The sequence below is a fragment of the Simochromis diagramma genome, unplaced genomic scaffold (assembly GCF_900408965.1).
Source record: "Simochromis diagramma unplaced genomic scaffold, fSimDia1.1 OVJJ01000802.1, whole genome shotgun sequence".
In the NCBI taxonomy this organism is placed as follows: Eukaryota; Metazoa; Chordata; class Actinopteri; order Cichliformes; family Cichlidae; genus Simochromis; species Simochromis diagramma.
The window spans coordinates 22430297-22449735 of record NW_024387492.1 but is presented as its reverse complement, the minus strand read 5'-3'; the positions used below and the strand labels follow the sequence as shown (position 1 = coordinate 22449735).

At 42.8% G+C, this 19439-nt stretch overlaps 1 protein-coding gene across 1 annotated transcript in view; it reads left to right on the top strand.

Annotated features, from left to right (window-relative positions):
- The first annotated feature begins 680 nt into the window (after window positions 1–680).
- Window positions 681–19439, top strand: part of LOC120725165 (CD109 antigen-like) — a 28848-nt gene continuing 10089 nt past the window's right edge. Inside the window, exons 1-2 of the mRNA XM_040017895.1 lie at window positions 681–712; window positions 2897–3073. Coding sequence (XP_039873829.1) covers window positions 703–712; window positions 2897–3073 — 187 coding nt within the window. The 5' untranslated portion in view covers window positions 681–702. The remainder of the gene's footprint in view (window positions 713–2896; window positions 3074–19439) is intronic.

Below are 19439 nucleotides of genomic sequence, written 5' to 3'. Positions count from 1 at the left end.
TGACTCTGTCCACACAACAGTGTTAGTTAAGGTGCGCAGTGAAAAATTTCCACAGTCCCAAAACAGTTCAAATAATTAATTTGGCTTAAAAATACATTTATTTGTTGTTTTTGTAGAACTTTAACTCCCATGCTTAGATTTTATTATCAATATGAACTTCTGTTATAATAGAGCCTGTTATAAGACTACTACATTGTTAGTCTTTAGTCTGACTAGATCTTGTTATGGGGTTACTGATTGGTCTCTAGGCCTGTGTGATTAAGGCCTGAGGGGCACCAAATCTCTCTATTAGCTTTTACTGAGAAGGAGCATTTTCCAGGTTTTAACAGATAACAAAATAACTTGTGAAATTGTGACAGTGGAAGTTGAACGTGTCATATCCTGTTTGTAAAGTGCCTGTCAGCCATCTAAAGCACAAACAGGCAGGGAACTCTGCTAACGTGACCAATCCTCGCCATCTACTCCACTGTAACTAAAGAAATGTTGACCTGGTTTCACAGCTCTGCGTTTCCCATTTCTTACTCACCATTTTTGTTTGCCTTCATCTTTTGCATGTCCATTCATCCTGCAGGCCGAAGGTCTTGAACAGTCGTTTTCCACCTCCCTGCTGCTTGAGCTTTTACCAGCAGGGATGAGCCTGTCTAGAAACGTTACGTTTACCTTCCCACCAGATGTGTGGAGGGCAGCGAGAGAGCTTCAGTTATGGCTGTCGGTATGTAAACACACCAGGGAGAAACCTTGAGTAACAGATTCAGATCACCTGAGATTGCAGGCTGATTCATGGTAAACAACAAAACAGAAGACAATAATTCCTAAAAATAAGGTTTACTGAAGTTGTTTTCACACACAAACTTTGGAAAGTTTGGAAATATTCCACAGATGTCCTTTGTCACGTGTAGGACTTAGCAGGAAATGATTTATTCCAGACGGCTTTTCATCAGGTGAGGGAAGTACCTGGATAGAGCCTAGTGTATTATCGTAAGAAAGTACTATCCTGAACTTACAAAACTATGGAGGTGCCTTTTTGACTGAAATTTAGAAGATGAAAAAAACAGTGGAACAATCACCACTTTACCCATATCGTGGTGATATGCCCTTTTAAAATTTACCAATTTCTTTCCTTTTTTAAAAGGGTTCTTCCAGTAAGTTATCAAAAAACAGACTAAGCATCCAGGGTACCAGTGATTGTTTTTGTTCCTCTTCCTCATAAATATTAAATTACTGCAGATTATTGTTATTATGATTTAGATTGTCAGTCATGGAATAAGTTTACATTTGCATATGTTGATTTTTGCAGTTTTTAACAGAGTTTAAATACATTTTTCAGCCCTAAAATTGTCATGTGGATATCTCCTGGACATATGATTTTCTAAGAGATTAAAAATGCTGAAAAAATTTGAATTAAAAATGCATAAAACTCCAACCCTCAATAGTTTACTTCAAGGGCCTGTAAGCTCAGAAAATTACAAATGGAATCAAAGTAAAATGGCCTCATTTAATATGCTAATGTTCATTCAAAAAGAAAAATCCGCTGATTCTGATCAGGTAAGAGGCACCAATTTCCTTTGCAGCCTTTACAGCATGTACAGAGATAACATCTAAAACCTTTTACTGATCCGTAAGTAAAAAAAAAAAAAAAAAAAAAAAAAACTTACTTCAAAATTTACCCCACACCTATACATACATAAAATTTAGAGATTTTTTTTGTTAAATGCTCCCTCCAGGGTAAGCTGACTGTGGTAATTTTAATATTAATTAACGCCACTGTTCCAAAGTACTACAGAAATAATTATCCCACCTTTCCTCAAACTTCTAACATGCATCCTTCTATACTGATATGTACTATGCAGTTATATTTAGTAAGTAAGTAAAATTTATTTATATAGCACATTTCACAGATAAAAACCACAAAGTGCTTTACAATAAGATCAGACATACAAGTTAAAATTAATTAAAAGCCCGTTTGTATAAAATGTCTTCAGCTGCTTTTTAAAGGAGTCAGAGTCTAAACAGCGTAAAGACAACGGCAGAGAGTTCCACAGCCTAGGTGCCAGTGCCTGAAAAGCCCGATCCCCACATGTTTAGACCTAGTACGTGGGACCACCAGTAGCCTCTGACCTGAAGACCTAAGTGCTCGGGATGAAGCATGAGGTTTCAACAGGTCAGAGATATACTGGGGAGCTTCACTGTGCAGAGCTCTAAAAGTTACAACTAAAATTTTAAAATGAACCCTAAATTTACAGGCAACCAATAAAGAGAAGCCAAAACTGGAGTAATGTGTGACCTCTTGTTTGCACCAGTTAAAAGTCTTGCCACTGCATTTTGTACAGACTGAAGGCGATCCAGAGCTGATTTGTTGAGACACGTACCTAAAAGACCGTTACAATAATCCAAACGAGAAGAGATAAAAGCATGAATAATCATCTCAAGTTCTGCCTTTGATGCCAGTAGTCTGAGTTTAGAAATGTTTCTTAGATGATAAAAACAGTTCCGGACAAGTTGTTTAGAGTGTTTCTCAAGAGACATTGAACTGTTTAACTCCAGTTAAACGGGAGTATGTTTCTCCCGTTAACTCCAGTTAACGGGAGAAAATACTCCGTTACTGTTGCTAAGTTGAGTATTGGTTTGATGTGGCAAATCTTTTTTTTCTTCATGGCGGAAAATGTCTTATACTTATAAGTATCTATTATTGTCTTCTATTTTTTTAAATGCAAGAAGTTTAACTGTAAATTTTGCTGCTGATATGAAAAGCATTTCTGGATTATACCATGTAACTCCTCAAACCAAAAGCTACTGTTTGAAAATTTGACTCATCTGTGCTCTGTTTTTCCATTAAATACAATTTTTTTTTTTTTTTTTTTTTTTTTTTTTTTTTCTTGTTTCCATCTCGATGAAGGTGATATCCTCGGTCCATCCATCAGTGGTCTGGACTCACTGATCCAAATGCCTTATGGCTGTGGGGAACAGAACATGATTAACTTTGCACCAAACATCTACGTTCTCCAGTATCTGGACGCCACAGGACAGGATAGCAAGAAAACCACCGACCAAGCCATAAACTACATGATGCAAGGTAGAGCAACAAGTCATGCACCATGTTACATTAACATGCCACAGAAGGATCTCTGACAAACGTGTGGCTACTATTCCTATATTAGTTTTAGCTTTATGAGGATGTTTTCAAATCTGTTAATTAACAAGGTCAAATTCAAGATCAAATACAGAAAATGTTCAGGTTGGAGATTCATAGTGGGACCCACACTCTTTTATTCCACTTAGTATCAACCCTCTTTAACTTTTATTTTTTAAGGTTTGTTTTTAATACATTTTCTTCCTTGATACATACTTAAAGCTGGTTGTAAAAATGGGGGCTTGTCTGGGATATTCGAACCAAGGTTAGAACTTTAGCCTTTGTTAATCCCATCTTTGTTTGAAAATTCTGAACTAATTTTCTTTGTCAGTAAAGCTGTTGGTGTTCCCTTTCAGTCGATTCACTCGGTACAACACATACAGTGGCTTGCAAAAGTATTCTGCCCCCTTAAACTTTCCCACATTTTGGGACATCACTTGCACATAGACATTGCCTGATGAGTGCTAATGACTAATAGAGTGCACCTGTGTGTAATCTAATGTCAGTACAAATACAGCTGCTCTGTGATGGCCTCAGAGGTTGTCTAAGAGAATATTGGGAGCAACAACACCATGAAGTCCAAAGAACACACCAGACCGGTCAGGGATAAAGTTATTGAGAAATTTAAAGCAGGCTTAGGTCTGCAAAAAGATTTACCAAGCCTTGAACATCCCATGGAGCACTGTCCAAGCGATCATTCAGAAATGGAAGGAGTATGGCACAACTGTAAACCTACGAAGACAAGGCCGTCCACCTAAACTCACAGGCCGAACAAGGAGAGCGCTGATCAGAAATGCAGCCTAGAGGTGACTCTGGACGAGCTGCAGAGATCTACAGCTCAGGTGGGGGAATCTGTCCATAGGACAACTATTAGTCGTGCACTGCACAAAGTTGGCCTTTATGGAAGAGTGGCAAGAAGAAAGCCATTGTTAACAGAAAACCATAAGAAAGTCCCGTTTTGCAGTTTGCCACAAGCCATGTGGGGGACACAGCAAACATGTGGAAGAAGGTGCTCTGGTCAGATGAGACCAAAATGGAACTTTTTGGCCAAAATGCAAAACGCTATGTGTGGCGGAAAACTAACACTGCACATCACTCTGAACACACCATCCCCACTGTCAAATATGGTGGTGGCAGCATCATGCTCTGGGGGTGCTTCTCTTCAGCAGAGACAGGGAAGCTGGTCAGAGTTGATGGATGGAGCCAAATACAGGGCAATCTTGGAAGAAAACCTGTTGGAGTCTGCAAAAGACTTGAGACTGGGGCGGAGGTTCACCTTCCAGCAGGACAACGACCCTAAACATAAAGCCAGGGCAACAATGGAATGGTTTAAAACAAAACACATCCATGTGTTAGAATGGCCCAGTCAAAGTCCAGATCTAAATCCAATCGAGAATCTGTGGCAAGATCTGAAAACTGCTGTTCACAAACGCTGTCCATCTAATCTGACTGAGCTGGAGCTCTTTTGCAAAAAAGAATGGGCAAGAATTTCAGTCTGTAGATGTGCAAAGCTGGTAGAGACATACCCTAAAAGACTGGCAGCTGTAATTGCAGCAAAAGGTGGTTCTAAAAAGTATTTACTCAGGGGGCTGAATAATTACGCACACCCCACTTTGCAGTTATTTATTTGTGTAAAATGTTTGGAATCATGTATGATCTTCGTTCCACTTCTCACGTGTACACCACTTTGTGTTGGTCTTTTATGTGGAATTCCAATAAAATTGATTCATTTTTTTGGCTGTAATGTGACAAAATGTGGGAAAGTTCAAGGGGGCCAAATACTTTTGCAAGCCACTGTACAAGAGGCTTGTATGCTTACAAATGGCGAGCCTTCGAGCAATGGTGCCAGGACCGCCACACTCTCCCATTTCAGACCACTATTGTGGATGTTTTGACATTCCTGCAGGAGCTGCTGGATAAGGGCCTTTCATTTTCGACAATTAAGATTTATTTAGCAGCTATATCTGCTTGTCATATTGACTTTGACGGGGTGACACCAGGCGCACATCCCCTCGCCATACGTTTTCTGAAAGGGGTTTGCCAGCTGAGACCTGTGCTTAAGTCCAGTGTCCCTGCTTGGGACTTGTCTTTGGTGCTGGAGGCCCTTTGTAGCCCACCGTTTGAACCCATTGAGTCTGTGGATATGAAATTTCTTTCATATAAGACTACATTACTTCTCGCTTTGGCTTCGGCACCTGATGGCCACAAGGTCATATTGCGTCCAAATGCTGCCTATTTTCCCAAGCTCATGCCTGCATCTATTAGCTCAATGGAGTTTGAGTTGCTGAGCATTTGTTCCTCTCCTTTTGCATCTGAGGAGCAGAGGAGGATGCATTCTCTTTGTCTAGTGCGTGTGCTATGCACCTACATTGAACGCACTCAGAATGTGCGTTTATGTGACCAGCTGTTTGTCTGCTTCGCTCTGTCTAAACAGAGGCTGTCTCACTGGCATATGGCACCAGAGGTCTTGCTTTGTCCCAGTGGGTGAGAGCTCATTCCACCACGGGAATGGGAACCTCGTGGGCTCTTTTTAAAGCGGTGCCTGTAGCTGATATTTGTGCGGCAGCTAGTTGGGCATCACCGCACAAAATTTTGCGGTTTTATCGGTTGGACGTTACAGCCCCTTCAGTGGCTCATACCGTCCTTTCTGCTGGGTCTACCGCTCACTAAGGATGTGGTGGTCCCATTCCGGTTTGGTGGCTGCTCTGCAGGGCGTGCATATGGGCTGGGTTTCGTCACTGATTTCTAGAATTGATTTCGATTCACAAGGTCCCGAATTGATTTGATCCACGATTCGATTCAATTCGATTAGATTTGAATCTGGGAAATTTTGCCTCAGACAGTCAGAAATATTATAATTCAGATCAGTACATTTACATATTTTTGTATCTATAAAAAGGAGGCTGACCCTCGCAAGACTTTATCAAAGGTGTAAGCATCACAGCAGATGCCTTTGTGTCAAAGTAGTTGAAGATAAAACGCAGAAAAACATGAAGGTGATTTTCCTGGCCTGGGATTTTATAAAAATATTCTGCAGTACATCAAAAACGAAAGAATCAATGATAGGTTTGTAGCTTGAATCTATCCGCTGGAACGTTGAAGACAATATAATTACACTGCAAAGCAAGACACAAGTAGGCAAGCTTCTTCATGTTTCTCGTGCACGGGAGAGAACCGGACAGGCGCCGTTCCTTCGCTTGACCCCAGTTGCTCTCGTCCGTTCTCCCGTACCACTGTTCTTTTATTGAGGTTACATGAATATGCATAAGTTCATTAACATATGACGTCTACATACACACAAAGAGTACCTTGCCTGTGTGTGTGTGTGTGTGTGTGGACTGCTGATCAAAGGGTCAAACATCCTTGGTCAGGAAGAGGGTAGCCTCCCCCTCACCCTAGATGGTTCATCCTAGATAACACGGTGAGGAAGTCCTGCAGTTCATCTAAACAAAGAGCACTTAGACTAGAACAGACGCAACTACGTTAATCCTACCATAAAACAATAAGACACGGTACGACCTCTCACATGCCCCCAGAGTGCTGTCTAATACACACAAAGTTTGCAGACTATCAAGGATCAAAACCTCTACCAATCTACAACTAATTACAAAACTCTAAGCATATATAAGTAAATATTTCTAAGCATAAATGACAATCAACAATACAAATCTAACATTTCCCCCCTTTTTGACCTTTATGCTTGAAAAGTTCCCAGGTATGAATACCTCATGTCTGACAGTTTCAATGCAAACATTTTTATACTCAGCATATGTCAAATCACCCTAAATTACTGAAAAGGTACACAGTTTAACAAATGTATTAGCAGTTATCCCATTCCTCATTGATCTCATCTCATGGCAAACTGCATCCCACAAACAAACAAAGAAATTGTTAATTTAATAGTGAAAATAAGAAGATAACATTTTCAAAAACATCTCAGCTTGGTGATGCTTCCTCCGGGTGTACACATCACATGTCTCTCTGCAGAGTGGTTTAAGCTCTGCAGGGCGTCATGAATGTCTCTTCCAGTTGTTTCCATCACTGTCCATAGGACCAGAGTCCAAATGTATGTAGAATAGACATTCAAACATACCAGTTGGTTTTGTTGTTCGTCAACATGGGTCTCAGCACTCCAGTTTTATGGCCTCTTACCAGCCCCCATCACCTGACTTCAGACCTTCGTCTTGTGAGGGGGATATTTATGACTCTGCCATTGTCCACGCTCTGCAGAAAAAGCTCTCTGTGGAAAGGGTGCTGGGTTCCGTCATCTTACTGCTGTTATGATCCCAGCAGCCTTCAGAGTGTCATCGTATGCACAGTACAGTGGCACAGCGTTAGGTGATGTTCATAGGAAACTGCTGTCATCACCACCATAGCTTCTGGTTCCTGTGCTTTTCACAGAATCATGATGTCATCCTCGAACTCCTTCTGCGCTGTCGATGGAGCCCTCATCCCTCGAGTTTTCATGTCCCAACGCTGCTGAAGATTTAAGGCAGGGCACGTCGTACACCTTAATTGTCTTTCTCAGCGTCAATATTGAATCTTTCATTTTATTTAAAATCTTGCTGTGGGAAGTCTCCTCTTGATCTCCTGGAAGCTCAGTAGCACAGCTCTCTGTGTGATGTCTGCTGTGCTGAAGATGATCTCTGATCCTCCTGAAGCCTCTCTCCTGGCCTCAGCTCCCATCCTGTGGACGATCCTCTCAGGCACTCCTTCTCGTCATGCATAGTCCTGATTTTGGGCCTGCTGGATCTGTCTCTCTTAGGTGAGAGTTGTCATGTGTCCATCTCCTCTGCCTTCCTCCTGGTTCAGCTGTTTCCGGCACCAGCTGGGGTCCTATAAGGATGAGCGTCGTAGTCAAGGTAACCAAGAGGGTCCTGGTCGCACACAGGTCCGTCACGCCTCGCACTTGGTTGCCCTAGAGTTGATCAGAGGCTGGAGGTTGAAGTGCGAGCTTACCCTACGGGGGCTCAATCAGCACTCCCCCCTCACCACTGAAACAACCAAGTGTGAGATTTCTCTATTGTGCTGTCTTGAGGGTGCTGGGGTTTCCTGGGACCTCGACCTCTTGCAGTGGCTCTGATAAATCCAGGAGGGTCTCTCGCTATTTTGCAGGCAGTTAAAATGGTCCTTGCTGTGGCTCCAAGGTCTGATCTCATGATGGGCCCCAACCGGCTTGACCTTTGACCTCAACCACTGCCTGGTCCTGTCAGCTATGCGCTTCTCACTGGGCCTCTGAAGATTTCTCAGGAGATTACTGCTGCACCTGTATTTCCTTGCTAGGAAGACAAACTATTTGGAGAGTATGTCAACAATCATCAAGCCACATTCTTTAGTTCAGTGAACTTCACTTATAGGCCATCAAAGCCTCATCTGAACATGGGTGCACCACTTGCATAGGTTTAATATTTGTAAATAAAACGGCTAATCACACAAATCACTGCAACAATAATAAAAAACATTGTTTAATGTTAATCCTTGGACCCCTCCTCTTGACGCATGGACACACCCATGCGTCAACTCACCAAACCTGGATTCCTGTCTTAAAGAAAAAGATTAGCTAGATCATATCCCAGGCAACATCAGGGCATCTCCTCCCCTGGAGCAACACCACCCTGGACCTATAATCCTGCAATAAAAATGTTAGTGTGTTTTGCATATTAAGTTTGCTTAACACCTGGCTCTCCCAGGAGCCTGCATACACACCATCATGGCCTGGAAAGCAAAATCTGGAAGTAAAATCAAACTTCATACCTGTAAACAATTGTATCATAAGAACAAGAAGCATTCAACATCAGCAAGACAAGTGTCATGTGCAGGTTTTCTCAAATCAGTAAACTACAATTATTTTCATAAGTCGCCTCAGACATGGATCATCCCATGTACTCAGGCAACATTAATGTAATCAGTGACTGCTCTTAAGCAAAGTCACTCCACTTATATATTACTATGGGCTCAAAAGTGGCCAGCTAATGAGCCCATATCAAACTATCCCAGAAACACTGTATCTCTTATTTGTTTTTCTCATGTCACTTGTCCGCTTCTGCCGAATCCTCTACACGCAGTCATAGAAAAACAAACATTAGCAACACACATTGACCATTGGTGGTCAGACGCAGGTCGACAGGTTCCAGAGGTGCCATAAAAAGACCATAAAGTTAGCCATCTATAGCTGTGGAAAGAAGTAACACCAGTTCTCAACACAGGAAATTTCACACATGTTATTCACATTATCAAAGTAACCTTCACATTTTCCCATCAACACAATGCAACAGCATCACCACTCATAACCTGTAAACACAGTTTTCCTCACACATAAACCCAGAAATCCTGTAGTAGGAAAAAACATCAACCAGTTGTCCTGGTATAAATCGCATCATCAATTCACATGAAGAACTGGCATGCTGTAAGAAAAGAAAATGCAAGTATTAGCGCTTGCGCAGGCGTATGCATACTTTGTCACAGTTATCTCTGTGAGCAACACAAGCCTATAAATAACACACCTGATAAATGCACAGACACAGAAAATGGCATTTAAAAGGTTAAATCATCATGCAACCTCGAGTGTTGCTGTCATCTTTCTGCTCCTGTAAAAGGAAACACATGGGTTCATCTGCACCTTTGTCAGGTGGGGGTTAACTTCACACAATCATGTTCAGTCAGTCAGTCAGTTATTTTAAAATTCTTACTCATTCACTCAGTGGTTCCTTCTTTTGCTAATTGTGGAAATTATCATCGCATTCGTTTCCACGCTCAGCAAAACGACGTTATTTCAAAAAGAAAAATAATTTAGACTGGATTTCCTCGTTGAATCCTTTTTGGGGGGGACTCTCATTTCCTAATTGTCCCAAATAAGTAGCTTTCTCCTGATCCCATTTTAAATGTGGAGAAACTCACTTGCAACAATTTTCTTGACGACGTGTAACGCTTTTAATTCCCGACTTGCAGATCTGCTCAAAGAAAAGAAATTCACAAGCAAAAATCAGTGCTTGTTCAAAAATGAAAAATAAAAAATAACAGAGATTATCAAACCAAACTTTCAGTGCACTGTGAAAGTATCAAAATAAAAAGGCCTTGTTAAGTCATGACACAAACTCCTCATCAACTTCACAACAGGAGAAGAATCATCAGCTAGATTCACTCCAAACCAACCATCAGCTGCACAACTCACAACATAACCCTAATGTCTTATTAGCTATGAGTTTAATCACCAGGTCTGTGCTCTTCACTCATTTAGGCCACAGATCTATTTTATTCAATTTTCCTTTTCCCTTCATCATAAAACATGTGACATGCTGTCATGCACTTCATAAAAAAGTTTGTTCTGACGTATTCAAAGTTGTGTATCTAGATACAGAATTCACTCGCACATCAAAGCAGGAAACTCAACACAACAACTCCAACACATCTCATTCACTCGTGCTAGAATTCAGTCACCTTTCATTAATCTAAAACCGATCAACTAATTTGCATATCAGCTATTAACCCACTAAGTTGACAGGACGACAGAAAAGCATTTTCAAAATAGTATCACAAAAGACAATTTCCCCTCATACAGTAAATTACTTGCTGCATCAATCAAGCAGGAAGCTTCTCCCAATTTACCATTTTAACACTAAATTTATTGTCTGATCACTGGTTTGTCAAACCAGGATCCTTTTTTCCCCCACAAAAGTTAAACTGTTGTCCTGCAACCTAGAGAGTCAATTTTTTTTCTTTAGGATAAATTCAGTATTTGATAACAAGTGTCTGCTAAATTGACACTATTTTACACTGATGAAAGATAACAAGCTAATTTTCATTACATGGGTGTTTGTGTTATTAGGCAGGTTTAATGCATGTCTGTGGAGCTGCATATTCAGCAGAGCATGTTCTTACATCTGCCTTTCCTACACACTTCTCTGCTATTATTTAATCATTTCTTAACTAATGTGCTGTGAGTCCACTGGTCTTTGCATCACACGGGGTGACTTGGACAAAATGATATACAGACTCACGCTTAAGATGTTGTCTAATCTTCATAAGCTCTCTTGTGTTTGTGTTAGTAGGGTTAATGCATGTTCTGCTTGTGTGTTGTGATTCTGTATATATTTCTATTTTCGCAGTGTTTCAGACTCCTTCACAATTTTCCAACTTAAGCAGTCAGTTTTCTTTTCCCCAGGTTTGCTAACCCAAATTTTGATTTCCCACATTTAATAACAAAATTTGTGTTCTCACCACTCTCACTATTGTCCTCTGCCACTTCAATAGTCCAATAGCAGGCAGTTTCTCCTTCAGCTTTGTCCTGTCCCTCCTCTGATGCGGTTGACTTTGTGCTAGTGGCTGAAGTGCTGCTGCTGCCTTCTTGGGCGACTTCTTAGCAGCTGCTGCCGGTTTCTTGGCTTTGGCCGCGGCGGGCTTCTTGGCTTTGCTCTCAGTAGCCTTGTTCATCTTGAAGGATCCGGAGGCCCCGGTGCCCTTGGTCTGCACCAGAGTGCCCTTCGCCACCAGGCTCTTGATGGCGGTCTTGACACGGGCCTTGTTCTTGTCCACATCGTAGCCTCCGGCAGCCAGAGCCTTCTTGAGAGCGGCCACAGACAGGCCGTTGCGCTCCTTGGAAGCGGCCACGGCTTTCACAATCAGCTCGCCCACGCTGAGGCCGACCTTCTTGGGCTTGGAAGTCATCGTCTTCTTCTTCTTGGCCTGAACCTCTGCACAGGGCGCAGGGCGTGTTTATGATGGAGCCTTTCCCACCACAGCGCTGGCACGTTGAATGCATCATGAAGGGTCCATTTCTGTCATGTCGCTAGCCAGCATGCTAGCCGCATGTGGCTTGCCCGAGTCACTCAGTCCTTTCTGAGCATTTCAACATGCTGCCACTGCCATCTTGCTCGCCCCTCCGTGGAATTCATCCAATCAGACAGGAAGATGGGTTTGCTTTCTTCTGCTGCTGCTGTTTATCCACATTGCTGCTGCTTTGCTGGGACTTTTTGTGCTCAGGACTTGCTGCTGTCTCTTTATCATGTTATTGCTTTGGAGCTGCATTCCTTATCTTCAGGGAGGAGTGAGCTTGCTTGTGAGGTTGAGAAACACATGGCACTGTAAATAAGTCAGCCAGACACTTGGCCTGCATGTTTCCAATGATGTTAAAGTATAACTTTCTTCCGACTGCTGCATGTGGAAAATTGATTCAGGTCTGCTTTTCACCTGAAAGTGACAAACTAAGACATGTTCAGTATTATCATCACTGCTTAATCAACACACATCTCTCTCTCTGTTTTTGTGAACAATCCTTTCTTAAAAGCAAAAAATAAAATCGTGGTTGTTTTTGGCTGATCAACACAAAACCTTTTCCCTATGATTTATTTTTCATCTACAATATAAATTCTTTCTCTTTTTCATCTGCATAAATAAATCACATGGCTGATGATGCCATGGAGATCCATAAATATGATCGCCAGTTTATTTAATTATTATTAACCCAACAAAACAAATAAACAAAAACATGATGCTGATGCTACACACACACGAGTCAAGGTGCAGGAAAACTGCTCACGGGAACGCTGCACACTCCAGTTATCACAGTTATCAGAGCTCTGTTTCCCTCTCTTTGAGTAGTTCTCAGACAGCTCTTGATCCGATAATGTGTAGCTTGCTCATCAGCTCAGAAGAAAAAAAAAAAAAAAAACGCAACGCAACATCACACAGTAGTTGCATGCTCTGCCCACAGTGGCAAAGTCTTACACTTTCATATTCAATACAGCTTCTCCATCATGTACTTTTAGATGTTTCATACAGGGTTCAGCATTTCAGTTGTTTTCACAGGTGTGCTCTATATCTCAACAATGGCTCATAATAAGACGACAGTCTTTCACACAGGTCAAGTGCCTCTATGCACTTCATTAGCTTAAATATTTATCTATAACACTTCACCTCATATGTCATTGTACTGAATTTGAGCAACCACAAGCTTAATGTAGATTACTTTTAACAACTATCCACCTCAATTAAATCTATGGTCTGGCACACAGGCTGCTGTCGATCAGGGCAAGCTAAAGAATAAACATTTTGTGTCAGCAAGGGGGTGGGGGAAAGCCATTCACCAGAGCACATCTTAAGTGCTGCTGATGTGGCAGGCCCTCTCCACACGCTCTTCTTTTATTCATTTAAATACTTTGTGCTGCCAGGAGCAAAGTCCAGCACAAACGTCTGTCTCCCTCCGACTCACTCTTGGTTGCTTAGTAACCCATTGAATAACAACACAGAGTCGGTGTCACAGACCACGTGTTTTGCTCCGCACCATCACTCACACAACAACAACAACCAAAACGACGAGAACAATGACACACCCAAATAGGCCTTAGCCGGACTTCACAACCGGAACGAAGCAGGACCCTGACCCAGTTGTGGGACGCTCACCCACTCGCGCGACAAAAACCAATGAAGGGACGCTCGGTGACACAACACCCATGGGCGATTTCAACCGGACACTCCCAGGACGCTGGGACCCTTGGGCGATTTAACCAAAACCTCTTTTTCGGGACACAAACCCAGTTATCGCTCCACAAAGCAGCGAACTTCTCAACGCCTCACCAAATGGCGGAGACTGCACAACGACACGGTTATAGAGTCGGCCTCTTTAAACTTACTTGGCGTTGCTTAGCGTGTAATATCAGCTTCGAATCCCGCCGATCGCCATTCATCGAGGAGAAACGACAGACAGCGAATCCACAGGAACTTCCTGGCTGACGTCAGTCTTTCAGCGTGTCTCCCCCTCCCCTCGGTGAATGCGATCCCAGGGATCCGGCTCTCGAAGGACCAATTAATGATATGTTTGTAGCTTGAATCTATCCGCTGGAACGTTGAAGACAATATAATTACACTGCAAAGCAAGACACAAGTAGGCAAGCTTCTTCATGTTTCTCGTGCACGGGAGAGAACCGGACAGGCACCGTTCCTTCGCTTGACCCCAGTTGCTCTCGTCCGTTCTCCCGTACCACTGTTCTTTTATTGAGGTTACATGAATATGCATAAGTTCATTAACATATGACGTCTACATACACACAAAGAGTACCTTGTCTCTGTGTGTGTGTGTGTGTGTGTGTGTGTGTGTGTGTGGACTGCTGATCAAAGGGTCAAACATCCTTGGTCAGGAAGAGGGTAGCCTCCCCCTCACCCTAGATGGTTCATCCTAGATAACACGGTGAGGAAGTCCTGCAGTTCATCTAAACAAAGAGCACTTAGACTAGAACAGACGCAACTACGTTAATCCTACCATAAAACAATAAGACACGGTACGACCTCTCACATGCCCCCAGAGTGCTGTCTAATACACACAAAGTTTGCAGACTATCAAGGATCAAAACCTCTACCAATCTACAACTAATTACAAAACTCTAAGCATATATAAGTAAATATTTCTAAGCATAAATGACAATCAACAATACAAATCTAACAATCAACATACGAACATTACCTCTGAAGTTACAGAGGTTTTATTAGAGACACGGCTAAGCGTTTTGCATTTTGCATAATTTAAAGAAGTTTACATTTGTTCAAAAGCCTATTGAACAGCAGAAATTAGGTTTTCTTTTCGGAAGTAAGTAAAAGGAAAAAAAAAAACAGCAGCCAAAAACGGTAGACCTGTGCGTAACAAGCAAGCGAATAATGCAGAAAACAGATTTTTAGACAGGAAACTGTTCTTGAAGTACACAGAGAGCGAGAGCTGTGCATGAAGTGTGATTTTTATCGTGTTGGAAGCAAAACAGCAAAAGTAAGAGGGAATTCATGACGATGTTTATGTGAAGCGTAGTTTGGATCTTCTTTTGCTGCTGGTTCAGTCAATATAGTTTGGAGAGAGATAAAACTAACAGCTTTAGAATCAGCGCAAAAAGGGCGTAAACACAAAGCGCGGACCCGCCGAAACATCAGAATCAGCGAGCTGTTGGCTTTCAGCCCCGACCGTGTCCGTGCCGTCGGGTGAGAAAGGCGACATCTCAACACAAGGTGGCCCCACTGAGCAGTTTGGCTCGGTGAAGAGCGGCTATCGAACTGAGGGATGACTATGATGACAGCGGCTATATGTGCAGGCGGGGCCATGTGCATGTCATCACACGTCATCTGCCTTAAAGGCGTGAATAAAGGTTTCTTCAGCCAAGACACACGAGGGCATGATATCCCATACTTATGTGTTTCACCTCGTTCCTCTCCTTCAGGGAACAGAAGTTATAGACATAACTATTTGTTTTCTTTTAATCAGTTACTTTACAAGCATTGGGGTTTTCATGTGAGAAGTGATAACAACTGTAGTTCCTACTGTGTGTGGTTTACAAACCCATTTCTTTGATGTTTTATTTGTCTTTGGTTACACCTAGTTACTCAGGTTTGCATATGTTGCTGTATTTCCCTTATGGTAGGTTCAGTTTTCTTTTCGTCAGGTTTGATTTTGCAGCATCTGATCTGAATAGGAGACCAGTGAGGTTCTTGTTTTCACTTTGGCATGACAGATTGTGGAGGTAGACACAATGTTTTGGGAACATTTGGAAACTTACCAGAGGATAGGTTTCAGTTGCTATACCAGTACTGATGTTTTTAGCCCTGTCCTCAGTACTGCAGCAACACAAAATTTCACGAAAAGGAAATTAAACACACTAAATTCTGCTAGTCATGGTAGTGCTACGAAGCCTTTTTGATTACACAAACCAGGTCTGAATTCTCATAGAAAAAAAATATGAAAAATCTTTTTTTTTTCTTCTTTTTTTAAAAATCTCTGTAGAATACAAAGTAGCTTGATCTTGGAGTCATTATATATTCTTTTCTTTCCTTTGGATAGAAAATATATTCATATATAGACCTTTTTTGTCATGTGTGGTAGCGTTTACACTCAGAATCAGGATCTGAATGCACTGTTGTGCCAGATGTATTTGCTGTTCCAAGATGAGCACTATAGACTTGCTATAGGTTCTTTGCGTTTTTGTTTCTTTTTTTATATATATTGGTCTTTTTTACAGTTGAGCTGAAGGAACCTCCTACTGGAAACACTTGACCAGCAGGTTGTGTGGGGGATGTGATGTGTTGTTCAGTATGATCAGGAATTTAGGCTACTTCCTTGATTCAATAATTCCCTCTAGGAGCTTCAGAGTAGTCCCCAGCACAAAGCCTTCCTACTCACCTTGTTCAGCCTCCAACTGTCACTGGCTGTGATGCTGCTTCTCCAAAGGATAGCTAGCCACAAAGAAAATGGTAACACTGTTAGTAAAAATGTGTTCTTGTTTGCACATTAAAGACCTTAGCTTCCTTAAAAAGTAGACTGTGCTCTGTCCTTTCATGCAGACAGCTTAATGCCTAGTGTTCCAGTCTAAATCCAGGTATTTATATATTTATAGCTTGTGCTTGGTCCATAGTGTTAACATCTTTACATCTTTCACTAGATAGTAATGGTTTTTAATTTAAACCTGGCCCTGCTACATTTCTTTCTCCTTTATCTTCATCATCTACATCTAATTCAGTGGTTTCTTTTTTTGCTAGGTTCCCCCTTTGTTTTACAAGAAAATTCCCCCCGGCACAAACACGTCCTCCAACCACACACACACACACACACACACACACCCATATATTGTTTTCAAACTCCATTTCAGTTTATTTCGCACCTCAAACATTTAGTAATAAAAGTAAACTGCAATAGAATAGAATAGAATAGAATAGCCTTTATTGTCATTGCACAGAGTACAACGAAATTGGAGTGCCACTCCCTTGGTGCAAGTTTCAATAATAAATATAAATGTAAAATATAAAAAGTACAAAAAAAAACAATCGTAAGTACTCAAACAATAGTATGTACAATATATACAGGATAGCAGCATTAATATAATGACAGTGACGGTATGGAATAGGTTCAATTGTTTTTGTGCTTATTTACTACGGTGATAGCTCTGGGAAAGAAGCTATCCCTGAATCTGTTTGTCCTGGTTTTATGTGACCTGTACCGTCGGCCTGACGGTAATAGTTCAAACAGTTGGTTGCTGGGGTGAGAGTGGTCCTTGATGATATTGCCAGCTCTGCTGAGGTACCGAGAGTTTGCAGTGACCTCCAGGCTGGGCAGAGAGCAGCCAGTGATCTTCTGGGCTGTGTTGATGACCCTCTGCAGTACTTTCCTGTCTGCAGCTGAGCACCCTGCATACCATGTTGTTATGCCGTACGTTAGGATGCTCTCTATGGTGGCTCTGTAAAATGTCACCAGCAGCCTCTCCTCCAGGTTGTTCCTCCTGAGCACTCTCAGAAAGTGGAGACGCTGCTGGGCCTTTTTAACCACCGCCGTAGTATTTGCAGTCCAGGAGAGGTCATCAGATATCTGCACGCCCAGAAACCTCATGGAGTGTACCCTCTCCACACAGCTCCCGTGAATGTAAAGTGGGGCCGGGTCTGCTCTGCCCTTCCTGAAGTCCAAGATAAGTTCTTTAGTTTTCGTGGTGTTCAGTTGGAGGTTGTTAACTGAACACCACTCAGTCAGTCTGTTGACCTCATCTCTGTAGTCCGACTCATCCCCCCTTGAGATGAGTCCAACCACTGTGGTGTCATCCGCGAACTTTATGATGGTGTTTGAGAGATGGGTAGGGGAGCAGTCGGATGTGTAGAGCGTAAACAGGAGGGGACTCAAAACACATCCTTGTGGAGACCCGGTGCTGAGTGTGATGGTGCTGGACCGGTGGGGGCCGAGTCTGACAGACTGTGGTCTATTTGTCAGGAAGTCCTTGATCCAGAGGCAGATGGGGGTGGAGAGTCCCAGGTGAGACAGTTTCTGGACCAGGATCTCCGGGATGATATGATTGAATGCTGAGCTGAAGTCCAGAAAGAGCATTCTCACATAGCTTCCTCTGTGCTCCAGGTGACTCAGCGCAGTGTGGAGCGCTATGGTGATAGCGTCCTCGGTGGAACGATTTGTCCTGTAGGCAAATTGGTGGGGGTCCAGAGTGGGAGGCAGACCGGCCCTGATGTGCTGACAGACCAGTCTCTCAAAGCACTTCATCACTACAGGCGTAAGTGCAACAGGCCTGTAGTCATTTGGGCTGGCCACAGCTGTCTTCTTGGCGATGGGGATGATGGTGGAGGTTTTGAGGCAGGGCGGGACGGTGTTTGATGACAAGGAAAGGTTGAAGATTTTAGTGAAGACTCCGGTCAGTTCATCAGCACATGCTCTGAGAACCTTTCCATGTATTCCATCAGGACCTGCCGCCTTCCTGGGATTCACTGACCTTAGAACACACCTCACTTGGTGCTCCCTAAGTGTTAGTGTGCCAGTGCTGGGGGCGGGTGGAAGTGGTGTGGCAGCTGAGGGCTTGGTCGTCTCAAAGCGGGCGAAGAAACGGTTTAGATCCTCAGCCAGTGAGGCATCAGTCCTAGATGTTGCCTGGTTATTGCTTCTGTAGTTGGTAATGTGATTGATCCCCTGCCACATTTTTCTGGGGTCGTTGTCAGCAAAGTGATCTTCAATCCTCCTCCTATAGGCAGCCTTAGCTTTCCTGATGCCTCTACTCAGGTCTGCCCTGGCCGCCCTATACGCAGCCCTGTCCCCTGACTTGAAGGCAGTGTTGCGGCTTTTTAGGAGGGATTGCACTTCGCTATTCATCCAGGGTTTTTGATTTGGAAACACCCTGACCCTTTTGTTGACGGTGACATTGTCAACACAGTTCCTGATGTACGAGAGTACAGTGTCCGTGTACTCCTGGAGGTTGTGGCTGGAGAATAAATCCCATACAGTTGTTGAGAAGCAGTCCTGCAGTTGAGAAAGGGCTCCTTCAGGCCAGGTTTTTATTGTCTTTGTCTGGGGCTTTGTTTTTCTCAGCAGGGGGGTGTAGGTGGGGGTGAGGGACATGTAGAGGTGGTCAGATCCAGCCAGGTGGGGGAGGGGTGTCACTCTGAAAGCATGCCTGATGTTTGAATAGACATGGTCCAAAGTGTGTTCTCCTCTCGTAGCAAAGTCCACGAACTGGACAAATTTAGGAAGCACAGTCTTTAGGCACGCTTTGTTAAAGTCGCCGGCGACAATAAAAACCCCATCGGGGTGGGCAAGCTGTTGTTTGTTTATGGTGTTGAGCAAGAGGCTGAGAGCCGTGCTAACGTTAGCATCCGGCGGTATAACCAATAAATTACAGGTAGTAATAAAATAAACTACTAACTCTTTTACGCTACATCCACACCTACATGGGTATTTTTCATAAAGAGGCTGATAAAGCATGCGTTTGACCCATCGTCCACACATAATAACTCCTGTCAAGTTGGAGATTTTCGAAAACTCAGTTTTTGCGGAGTGCGCACTCCAATCTTTTCTGGC